The sequence below is a fragment of the Hylobates moloch genome, unplaced genomic scaffold, assembly GCF_009828535.3.
Source record: "Hylobates moloch isolate HMO894 unplaced genomic scaffold, HMol_V3 SCAFFOLD_10, whole genome shotgun sequence".
In the NCBI taxonomy this organism is placed as follows: domain Eukaryota; kingdom Metazoa; phylum Chordata; class Mammalia; order Primates; family Hylobatidae; genus Hylobates; species Hylobates moloch.
Genome location: NW_026652285.1, coordinates 23,314,886 through 23,326,393, shown reverse-complemented (window position 1 = coordinate 23,326,393; position 11,508 = coordinate 23,314,886). Strand labels below are relative to the sequence as shown.

At 57.8% G+C, this 11,508-nt stretch overlaps 1 protein-coding gene across 1 annotated transcript; it reads right to left on the bottom strand.

The window, feature by feature from the left end:
• Positions 1-211: 211 nt before the first annotated feature.
• PPP1R1B (protein phosphatase 1 regulatory inhibitor subunit 1B) lies at positions 212-11,023 on the bottom strand. Its single transcript, XM_032163480.2, has 7 exons — positions 10,291-11,023; positions 8,518-8,578; positions 8,187-8,209; positions 7,704-7,779; positions 3,550-3,753; positions 1,111-1,230; positions 212-1,021 (listed from the first exon to the last, which is right to left on the bottom strand). Exons 1-7 carry the CDS (start codon positions 10,369-10,371, stop codon positions 972-974), a joined length of 615 nt encoding a protein of 204 aa, XP_032019371.1. The 5' UTR covers positions 10,372-11,023; the 3' UTR covers positions 212-971.
• Between the last annotated feature and the right edge of the window lie 485 nt (positions 11,024-11,508).

Below are 11,508 nucleotides of genomic sequence, written 5' to 3'. Positions count from 1 at the left end.
GCCTCCTTCAGCCATCCCAAGCAGCAGCTAGAACTTCTGTGGTTCTTCCTCTGAGTGCCCCGAGCCTGCTGTCTGCCAGAAAGACTCCTAGACTAGAGGACTGGACAGTAGGATCAAAACCCTAACCCTTGGTTGATCACTGGCCTTCCCTATCAGGACGCCCCATTACCTCCCTTTTCCTCCTGCTTCCCCTGAAAGAGGAGTCTCAGCAGTTATTTACAAAGATTTATTACAGCACGGGAGGGGTTCAGGTCTGGAGTCAGGGAAGAAGGGGAAAGGGGCAGTGCAGCTGGGGGACAAGGAAAACCTGGCACCCCCCGCTATGTGCCCCACTGGGGACATAAACTAGGCGGCATTCCTGGCATCAAAGCACAAAACGCAACAAAGAAGTCTCTGCCAGTCCATCTTCCAGGCACCCAGGAGGAGCAAGGGTGATTAAGGGAAGATTCCCAAAATGTTGAGGCTGTGGAGAAAAACGCCTTAGTCCTGGACCCTGGTAGAAGCCGATGACAGAAGTGGTGACTTGGAATCCTCCGTAGGAAAGTGGATGGAAAAGCATCTAAGGGTACCTCAAGGTTCTCAGGACCTCCTTTCCCCAGATCTTAGGGTCCTGCCCTGTGGGTCTCCTGTGTCCAGGGGAGAGGATCTGGGGAGTAGAATTGTGAAGGGCAAATCCCTGTTCCCGGTTTTCTGGATTTTCCAGTGTGGGCTGTCTCACATCCCACCTCCCGCTGGGTGAATGGAGGAATGACTGGCAGGGGTGGGCATCAGGCAGCAAGTGCCCAGGTTCTCTGGGCATCAGCCAAAGGTGGGCAAACAAGCAAACACAGACCAGCCTTAGTCTTCTAGAAGTCAGAAGCCGCAGCCCTAGCAGGCGAGGGGAAGGGCACAAAACAGGGTGAGGATAGAGTGGGTTTCTGGGGAACAGCGATGTCCCCTCCACTTCCTCCTGGGAGATGCAGGCTGGGTGCCTATGTGCCAGGCTCAGAGGGGGAAGGGCGCTGAGGTTCCTCCCCAGGCTCTGAAAGGCAAGCAGAGAGGGACTCAGGGCCTCGCCCCACCCACCAAGATCCCAGCCCCTCCTCCCCATTCCACACTCCCAAGCCTTACCACTTAGTGCTGGGTCTTCCACTTGGTCCTCAGAGCTTCCATCTCTCTCGGGCTCATCCAGAGGGGGTGGGCGCTCCCAGGGCCCCTCCAGACCCTGGCCACAGGTTGTCTTTTGCCCGGCTGGGGATGAGAAAGAGGAGATAACACAGGCTCCGCGTATCCATCTGGCTGTCCTGGAGTGTGAGCTTAATGTCTGATGGCTGAGGTTAAACTTTCCAGGGGCATCATGGCAGCATGGAGAGAGCACTGGGCTAGAACAGCTCTCCCAGCGACTAGCCATATGGCTTAATAAGTCAGTTAGTACCTTTCTGAAGGAAATAGTAAGGGGGAAATTGTGTAGATGACCTTAAACAAGATGTAATAGTGAATACCCTGCCCAGCCCAGCACCAGCACCCAGGAGCCACTAGGATTCGTGGTGGTTTATATTGCTCTATCATAGGACTATCATTTGACCCGGTGCCCTTCTGCATTTTTTGTTTGTTTGTTTGTTTTGTTGTTTTGGTTTTTTTGCTTTTGTTTTCGTTTTTGAGATGGAGTCTCACTCTGTTGCCCAGGCTGGAGTGCAGTGGTGCGATCTCAGCTCACTGCAACCTCCACCTCCCAGGTTCAGGGGATTCTCCTGCCTCAGCCTCCCAAGCAGCTGGGATTACAGGTGTGTGCCACCGTGCCTGGCTAATTTTTGTATTTTTATTACAGACGGGGTTTCACCATGTTGGCTGGACTGGTCTTGAACTCCAGACCTCAAGGGATCCACTGGCCTTGGCATCCCAAAGTGCTGGGATTACAGGCATGAGCCACTGCACCCGGCCACCTGCTGCTTTTCTTGAGGGAACAGTCTCCTCTCACCCCTCTTCCACTGTTTTGGAGGGGTCTCAGTAGGAACTGATTCAGCTCTCCCAGCTGTCTCTTGTCCACAAAGGGACTGAAGCCCAGCAACAGCTTTTGCCCCCATGGCCAATCTCCTCACTGCCAGATATGCAGGCAGGAGGCCCAAGGCCTTTTGTTTGTGTGGAAGAGCTGACAGCTTCTGGTAGGGGTGGTTGACTCTTCAGTATTCCCATAAATAATGAGACTAAAAAGGTTAATGGGCCGGGCGCGGTGGCTCACGCCTGTAATCTCAGCACTTTGGAAGGCTGAGGCGAGTGGATCATGAGGTCGGGAGATCGAGACCATCCTGGCTAATATGGCGAAACCCCGTCTCTACTAAAAATACAAAAAGTTAGCCGAGCATGGTGGCGGGTGCCTGTAGTCCCAGCTACTCGGGAGGCTGAGGCAGAAGAATGGCGTGAACCCGGGAGGTGGAGCTTGCAGTAAGCCGAGATCATGCCACTGTACTCCAGCCTGGGCGACAGAGCCAAACTCCGTCTCAAAAAAAAAAAAAAAGGTTAATGTACCCTAGGAGGGACAGATGTGGCACATCCTTCCATGGCCAGGCATGGAAGAAACAACCATGGAAGGGGGTGAAATCTTCCTGCCTAGAAAATCTCTGGGCCTTGGGACTTTTTTGTTGTTGTTGTTGTTATTTGTTATTTTTTTTTGAGACGGAGTCTCGCTCTGTCACCCAGGCTAGAGTACAGTGGCGCTATCTCAGCTCACTGCAACCTCTGCCTCCCGGGTACCTCCCACCACCACGCCGGCTAATTTTTTATATTTCTAGTAGAGACGGGGTTTCACCAAGTTAGCCAGGATGGTCTCAATCTCCTGACCTCGTGATCTGCCCGCCTGAGCCTCCCAAAGTGCTGGGATTACAGGTGTGAGCCACCGAATCCAGCCTGGGACCTTTTGTGGAGTGTTTTGGATCTGGAACATCTGGCTTAGAGGCCTTCTGTTACAAGTATTAGGCCCCTCCCTGACTCCTCTCCCAGGCAGCTGAGGTTGGAGATGCAGAAGACAGGATTGGTTCTTGAATTTTAAATTCTACATCTAAACACTAGAGGGCACCCTCCCACTCCATCCTAGGAAGGAAAAAGAGGAGAAACAGACAACAGTCCTGGAGAGGGCAAGTAAATCAGGCAGCCCTCTGCACCCCAGCAGAGACCACATCCTAGGTTCAAAAGTGTAGGTGAAATGCAGGTGACGGGGATGTTGGACTCTTCTGGTCCTCCATCCCTGAATGTCCTCGTACCCCCTTACTGCCATAGGTGGGAAGTCCTTTTTTGGCTCTAGCCTCAAACCCCAAATGGCCTTGGCCTTAATTCTCAGGGAAGAGAGGAATTATTAGCGAAAACCTGTTTGGGAGAGGGACTGAGCCAAGGATGGAGGAAGCCCATGTCTCAGGTAGGACTGAGTGCAAGGCACCCCATGGAGCGAGAAGACAGGGAGGCCCCTGTGGTGTCACTACAGTTTGCGTGTGTGAGACACTGAACTAGAAGGGGACGTCCCCATATACTCAAGGAGGACCCATACCTAACCCACATGTCACAGGCCCTTCAGCTTACCAGACTGCCTGATGACCTTCAGGACTTCAGCCTGGCTGTCCTCTTCTTCCTCCTCTTCTTCATCATCCTCCTCTTCCTCCTCGTCTTCCTCTCTTGGATAACCCAGCTCCCGAAGCTCCCCCAGCTCATCCTCCTCCTCTGAGGCCTGGTTCTCATTCAAATTGCTGATAGACTGCAGGTGAGACTCAGCAATGCGCTGCACAGCTGGCACAGAGGAGACCCAGGAAGGCAAGGGTCAGCCAGACCCTTGCCTGTCACCCAGGCATGGTGACATCACTCCTCCCATGATCTGGAGATAGCATGTGGCCCAGCCCCCAGCCTCCTTCCCATAGGTCTGGGGCAGAGAATACCCCCTCAGGGGCCCAAGTTCAAAGGTCAGCCTGATGGGGGTCAGACCAGGGCAGAGGCAGCCAGGGATAGATTTGATCATGTTTGGCTCTTAAGCTGTCCCAAGATGCTAGCCCCCAAGAGGCTGCCACCAGGCAGCTCTCCCACACCATAGGGCACCAGGCTGGGCAAGACCAGGCGGGCACAGCAGCAGCTTAACATTCCCTGGCTGGAGAGCTTGATTTGCCAAGTACCCAGTACTGGAGACAGTGTCTCCCAGCTTCAAGCCCAGGCAGAAGACACAGGGCGTAGGGACCAGGGCCTGGGGATTTGCCACTTTCCATTTCTTGGGGGTGCCCAGCCTGCTGAGGGCTCACTGCTTACCCTGATCCTACCTCCCATGCAGTGCATAGTCCCCACTCCCTGGCACTGCCCAGTCATAGATGCCAATCCACATACTCCTGCCCCGGGCTCCAAGGGACAGAACAATTTCGAGGCTGAGGACATAGTAGTCTGCAGCCAGTGCAGTCTGTGCCTGGGGATGCGGCGTGCTCAGATGCGGCCCCCACAATCTTGACCCACATCCCCAGGTTCCCAGCTCCCTCTGCGGTGACCTAGAAAGCAACCCCCCCAGCCTCCAAAGACCTGCTCAGATAAGGCTGGGAAGGGAACAGTGTGGGCAGCTGGAGACAAGTTTCCAAAAGGTGGAAAGGAGCAAGGGGTTAGAGAAAGGGGCCAGGGCCAGGGATTCTGGGGGATGGCAGAGGTTGAGGGGCCACTGAGGAGAGGCTGCAGGAGCTGGCGGGATCTTAGAGCGTATGCGACACAAAGTTCACAGGCCACAGACAAGATGCTGAGGAGGGGCTGGGGGTGGGGGGATGGGGAGTTGCTGCAGCTCCTTCTTGGTCTGCCAGTGGCCCCTCCCCTCAGAAGGCCCAGGGGGGTAGGGCCAGGCTGGAAACCTCCGGCACAGTGAGCAGGGTGCTATGCTCCTGCCAACTCGGGGACAGGCACAGAGGGTGCTTTGTATGTGCCCGCTGCCCCACCCAGCCCCCAGCTCCCAGCCCAGTACCTCCTGCTGGCTCTGGGCAAGCTATCCAGGCAATAAAAGCACAATAAATCACCCTACCCTGACCTTGGGGACGCGGCAGAGCTTCATCTTGAGCCAAGTGTGAGAGCTCTGGCCTTGGAGCACAACCCCTCAAGCCAAGACTTAGTGCTGTGCCCCTCTCTCCAGGGCCCTCGATTCTTCCCTGACAAGCCCCAACCCTGCCAGGCACCTTCCCTTGCCCACAAAGGGACTGAAGCCTACAAAACAGTGCCCTCCTGGTAGAGAAGGATCCAGGAGGGCTGTGGGGGGAGGTAAGGCAGGAGAGCAGGTGGCAGCCCAGGCAGCTTCCTTCTCCCCCAGCGGGGGAGGAGAGTTCACTTCGTGAGCCGCAGTGACAACAGAAGGTGTGTGCAGCGCTTGCGCTGGTGCCCCGTGAGCCTCCCTCGCCTCCCTCGCCTCCCCCACCTCCCTCATGCCTCCTGGGCTCTCTGGGGTCTCCCCATCACTCCTTCCAGGCTGTCTTCTTCTCTGCCACACTCTATGGGGCCCTGAACTCCCCCCACCCCAAGTCTCCCTTTTTCAGTTGGAAGGTCCCCAGCCTTGCCCCAGACTGGCCACCCCTCTCCCGATCCCTTTCCTCTTCCCTGCCTCTACTCACCTGTACTCTCCTAAGATGTGGCCTAAAGGGGCAGTTGAGGGGGTGCACAATTTTGAACACTGCACGATGCATGGTAGCACCCTGGCCCTAACATCTTCATCCTGGCCTGTTCCCCCATGCTCGCAGTCAAGAGCCAGGTCTTCCCCTCACATTCACCCAGCCTCTCCCTAGCCAGCCCAAGGTGGGTGGGAGAGGGATTTCTTAAATTCTCTCCTGAGAAGATGCCACTCTCTCCCTCATGCCTGCTTTGGGGCCCTTCCACACACCCCTCTAGGTGGGGAGGTCATTCCAGGTGCTGAGCCACACTGCCCACTTGCTGCAGCTCTGACCCTTCGTTTTCCTGTCCTGGGGAAAGCAAGATAACCCCTTCCCTTCTCTCCTCCCTTCCCAGCCTCTCCTCTCTGTTTCCAACCCTGGCAAGTGGGCTGACAGGTACACCTGTTGACCTTGGCTGGTGCTGGGAACTTATTAAACCCTCCCCCGAAGCAGTTCCCAGCATACTCTTCCGGTAGCTCTCCCTCCCCACCTCCGTGGGAGCGGAGGGGGCTGGGTTAAACCCTCCCCCGAAGCAGTTCCCAGCATACTCTTCCGGTAGCTCTCCCTCCCCACCTCCGTGGGAGCGGAGGGGGCTGGCCGGGCAGGAAAAGCCCCAGGCAGGAGTTGAGGTGGGGGTTGGTAGGCAACAGGGCTTAGTTAGGAAGAGGCCCTCCTATCTCCTTCAGGTATATCTCCTCAGCTCCCTGACTAGAAACGAAGCCTCCTCCAGGTTGGCCCAAAAGTCCCCCTCTGACTCGCATCTCCTTCTCTTTGCACACCTTCTTCCCTCTTCTTAGACCTGGGATGCCCTTGCCTGCCTGTTAAATTCCTATGATGCTTCAAATCCAAGCTTAAATATCTTTGTGTACCTTCCTTGACCCTTTTCTTTTTTTTATTTTTTCCTGAGACAGGATCTCACTCTGTAGCCCAGGCTGGAGCACAGTGGTGCGATCATAGCTCACTGCAGCCTCAAACTTCTGGGCTCAAGCAATCCTCATGCCTCAGCCTCCCAAGTATCTGGGACTACAGGTGTGCACCTCTATGCTTAGCTCACTTTTTTTTTTTTCTTGAGACAGAGTTTTGCTCTTTTTGCCCAGACTGGAGTGCAATGGTGCGATCTCGGCTCACCACAACCTCTGCCTCCCGGGTTCAAGTGATTCTCCTGCCTCAGTCTCCTGAGTAGCTGAGATTACAGGCATGCGCTACCATGCCTGGCTAATTTTGTATTTTTAATAGAGACGGGGTTTCTCCATGTTGGTCAGGCTGGTCTCAAACTCCTGACCTCAGGTGATCTGCCCGCCTTGGCCTCCCAAAGTGCTGGGATTACAGGCGTGAGCCACCGCTTAGCTCACTTTGTAAGTTTTTCATAGAGATGGGGGTCTCACTGTATTGCCTAGGCTGGTCTCGAACTCCTAGGCTCAAGCAGTCCTTCCGCCTTGGCCTCCCAAAGTGCTGGGATTTAGAGTGTGAGCCACCTTACTTGGCCCCTCCCTGGCCCTTCGAGGCAAGGGGCCCCAAGGGGGCAGGGACCAAATCTGACTCATCTTATTCTGCCCAATGCCCACCAACTTGGCCTGGCATATACTAGGTGTTCAGTAAGTCTGTGCAAAAGGAATGTCTTGCTTTTCCATGGAGAAAGGGAAGCAGGAACGAGGAGACCAGTGTGCAGATCTGTGCAAATGGGATGCGAATGGGAGAGGAGGCCAGGAGTGAAGCCCACAGCAGAAGGTGCCCTGGATGAGCAGGGGTGGGAGGTGGTCCAGCACAGGCTGGTGAAGAGGAGCTGCAGGTGGAGTCCCTTCCACGCGGATGCCTGCTGGTTGTCTTAGGCCAGCCATCTCTTTTCTTTCAAGCCCACAACCCTATGTTAAGGCCCATAGCTGCCCATTGCAGCCTCGGGACTCCTGTGTTTTGCAAGGCCAGACTGAGAAAAAATTGGTCTTTACGTTGGGTTGTTGCGCCACGCTGACAGCTGGCTATGTGTGGCGAAACAATCCCTCCCCACTGACGAAAGCTCCCCCAGCATCTGCCCAGTTCCAGGGATCAAGCGGACAGTCAGGAAGGTCGGTAGGGGGATAGTACCTTTCAGCGAAGGTGGTGTGTAGGCACAGGGGTTGGGTCTCTTCGACTTGAGATGGTGCCCCTCTCCTGAGGCTCTCTGCCAGGGGAAGTGCCAGGTTAAAGGGGCTCAGCAGAGGCCCCTTCCCTTCACCTTCCCTCCATTCCATCCCACCCATGGCCACCTAAGCGGACCGATTTAGCCTCTGCTAATGGGTCCTGCACCTAGGCTGAGCCTCCTCAACCTGTGGCTTTGGGGGGGCCCCCATAAGCCGTGGCCTGGTTCAGGGCAGGACTCTAGGTCCTGGAGGTTCCACCCTGAGTCTGAGCAGAGGAGGATCTGCTGGTGGCACCCTGGCATGAGGCACTCTCAGAGGACTGTCCACTGATATGCTAATGTGTCCTCTTGGGTGGCACCCCATACTGGTTGGTTGTCACTGCAGGCACCCGTCCACCCCACCCCAAGGGACCCAGGCATCCCTCCTTCCAGCTGCCCAGGAAACTCACCTGGTGGGGGGAGGCTTCCTCCTCTGAGGAAGGCCACCAAAGCCAACCGAACCAGAACCAAGCGAGGAGGAAAAGAGAACAGGGAGAGAGAGAAAGAATCCGAGTCATTTTCCCCAGGGTCTCAGTCTCTGGGGACAGGGAAAGTGTGCCCTCTCCCTCCTGCGGCTGGGAGGTGTCATGTCAATAAATAAAGCCAATAGAGTTGGGTTCCCAGACCTTATCCACTCCCAGTCTCCAGCTTTGACTCCTGTTCATGGGACTTTGGCAGGGCCCCTAGGAAGGCATCAGAGCTAGGGTGGGGCCGAGGCTAAGTGGGCAGGGAGGGGCCTACCTGGTGAGGAGTGCTCTGAGAGCCGGAACAGCATGGCAGGCGTTGGTCTCCTGCGCCGGATCTAAGGAGATGGAGGGAGGGGTGACAGGATGGACACCTGCAGCCCTCCCCCACCCCCAGGCAGCAGGGAACAAACAGTGCTTTGGAGTCCCCAGGGAACCTTTGAATCAAAGTCTGTCAGAGCCAAAAGGAACTCTGTAGCTCACCTAACCCCCTCATTTTATAGAGGTGAAAAAGCAGGGCTCAGAGAGGTTTGGCAATGTGCTTAAGGCCACACAGCACACCAAGTCCAAAGGACGAGAAAAACCCCAGTCACTGACTCCCAGCCCATGCCTGTCCCACTCCATGGCTACTCCAGAACAGACATCTCCCTTCCTATCTTCTCCCACCAAGGCCCTTCCTCTCCCCAGTTTCTGAAAACATCAGACCTCAGAAGCCAAAGCTGGCTACAGCTCCAGCTGCCAGGGCTGGGCCCTCTGGGGAAGACGCCCCACGGGCCATGGCACCCACGTGGCCCTGCCCACATAAGATCAGCTCAAGGGCTCCAAACAAGCTGGATCCAGCTTTTCAGAAGGAGACTGAGCCAGGACACTGCAGGCACCCCCCACCTCCAGCTGAGGCTCAGGGACCCAAAGGGGCCTGGGGGACCTCTCTGGGGGCCTGGGTTTGGGCTTCTTTGCCAGTCTCTGTAAGGCTGCAGAACTCTTCACCAAGTCCTTGTGAGAAATGAAAAGTTGCCCTCCTTGCTAGGTGAGCCAAGCTGAATTGGGGGGAGGCGAGTGCTGAGCACTCCCAGCAACTGACCCCCCCACCCCCCAGCTTGGCAATCAGACCAACTGTCAGTTAATTAGGTCCCTGTTGAGCTCCAGGGAAATGTACAAAGAGAACCAGGTGAGTTAAGCTGAAACTGCCACCTCCCCAGCCAAGCTCCCCATGACACCCTCATGACCCAAAGCTGCTTAGGCCCAGGACTGTACCCCCTGCCCTCTATCTCCCCTCACAATGACTTGGCCCCCTCATCACTGCTCGGTGGGGAGCCAGCTGCATCTCAGCAACAAGTGACCCCTGCTCCACTAGGGATGGGAAGTGAAGCCCTCTGTCGCAGCACCCGCCAGCCTTTGGAAGCCCCTCAACCCCCAAGAAGGACCTCGGGAGGACTCAGTAGTCTGTGGGAAGAGGTCTGGCTTTGTGATGACTCCTCACCTCTCCCTCCTTGGGGATGGGGCTCTGGGGCCTGACAGCAGGAGGCCAGAGCCAGATTCTGGCGACCCCGGCCCAGGCACACACGCGGGATTAGAGAGGGGCAGGGCAGTGGGGTCACCCGGTGGCGGCCTCACACTCCTGCCCTGGGTGACAAGGTCAGTGTCCACCGCTGCTCACATCTGAGCAGCTCTGGGCTAGAGCCAGGCGGAGCAGTCCCGGTGGTAGCCTAGGAGACTGACTACACTTTGGGGACTGTGCTGGGACCAAAGGACGCCCCCACCCCACTCCTGGGCGGTCTGGAATCAGCCTGTCCCCCCACCCCCGCACCCCCAGCCTCACTGCTAGGAACTCTCTGGCCCCGGGATCAGGACCGAAGCCGCGGGGAAAAGTTGCATGAGTCTCCAGCTAACTTCACACGAGGCCCCGCGCCCCGTCCTGACGGAGGCAGAGCCTGTCTCTCCTTGCGCCCTCACCCCCAGGCCAGTCCGGCCGGGGCAGCGCCCTGGGAGCGCGAAGAAGCCCCGCGGGGTGTGTCGGGGACGCTGCCGGGGTGGGGCACGGGCCCCTTACCATCTCCACCTGGCGGGGGTCGAGCTGGCTAGGGGGCGCGGGCACCGAGAACTGGATCTTCTTGCGGTCCTTGGGGTCCATGGCGCGCGGGGTGGGCGGTGGGGCTGGGGTGCGCGACTCGGGGTCCCGGCGGCGGTCTGTGCTGGGCTCCCCCGCGCAGGCGGCGGGCTGTGCGGCGGGAGGAGGAGGACGGCTGTTCGCGCACGGATAAAAATACCGTGCCCGCCGAGGGGAGGGCGCGGGAGCGGGAGGAGGGTCGGCGCCTGGGCTGGGCGCGCCCCTAGGCTCTCGGGACTCGGGGCTCGCCCCCCGCGCCCGCTGAGCCGGGTCTGTGCCTCGCTCCCTCGCGCTCCCCGGCCTGGGTGTCTGTGGGTCTCGGTGTCTCTCCGCTCCTGAGTGTCTCTGCGTCTCGGTGTCTCTCCGCTTCTGAGTGTCTCTGCGTGTCTCCTCTCTCTGCCTCTCCCGCCCTTCTCTACCTCCCTCTCTCAGCCTCTCTTCCTCTCCGCGTGTGTCTCTGCCTCTGCCGGGCTCACCCCTCCGGTCCCAGCTTTGGGGTCCCCAGCCCGTCCCCTCCGCCTGGGACTGGCCCCCGGGTGCTCGGAGGGAGGGTTTAGGGGAAACTGGCCAATGAGCATGGAGAATCGTGTTCTCCTGGGGCTGGGAGGAGGGTGGGAGTTAGAGCCAAGGCCTGGGGAGCCGGCTGGGGGGCCCCCTGCGGTCTCCCCAGTACTTGAAGCTGCATTATTGATGGAGTCCAGCAGAGAGGATAAAGGGGGAGGAGGGGGAGAGGGGCAGCGGGGAGGCAGGACTCTGGCTTTAACCCCTTCGTGGTCCTGGTACTGGGAGTTTCAGGGAGGCCTGCGAGGTCGTGGGGAGAGTACCAGCCTGTCACGCTGTGAATGGGGGTGTCCTGGAAAGGGAGCGAGTGTGACCGAGTTGTGTGTGGGAGGACACGTGTCAGTCATCGTGGCAGGGAGAGTGTGCAGGGGTGTGCCAGGGGCCTGTGGTGCCCATAGCCAGGGAGTGTGTTGGGGGGTTGGTGTGGTGTGAGTGTGTCTGTGTAAGTGTGTCAGAGTGTCAAAGATGCAGGTGTGAGTGGCAGGGTGTGGGAGGACTGCGTGTGTGCGGGGGAGGGTGTGGGTGTCGGGGAGGATGTCAGAGGCTGTCAAGGTGATGGGCAGGCGTGTGCCAGCTTGCAGGGGGTGGGGGACTGTATCC

Bases quoted from the DNA above. Each gene is read 5' to 3' on its own strand.
- PPP1R1B (XM_032163480.2), bottom strand. From the start codon at position 10,371: ATGGACCCCAAGGACCGCAAGAAGATCCAGTTCTCGGTGCCCGCGCCC. The intron at 8,210-8,517 runs GTAGGCCCCTCC...GGCCTTCCTCAG, and splicing joins CTCAGAGCACTCCTCACCAG to AGGAGGAAGCCTCCCCCCAC. The intron at 7,780-8,186 runs GTGAGTTTCCTG...TTCCCCTGGCAG, and splicing joins AGGAAGCCTCCCCCCACCAG to AGAGCCTCAGGAGAGGGGCA.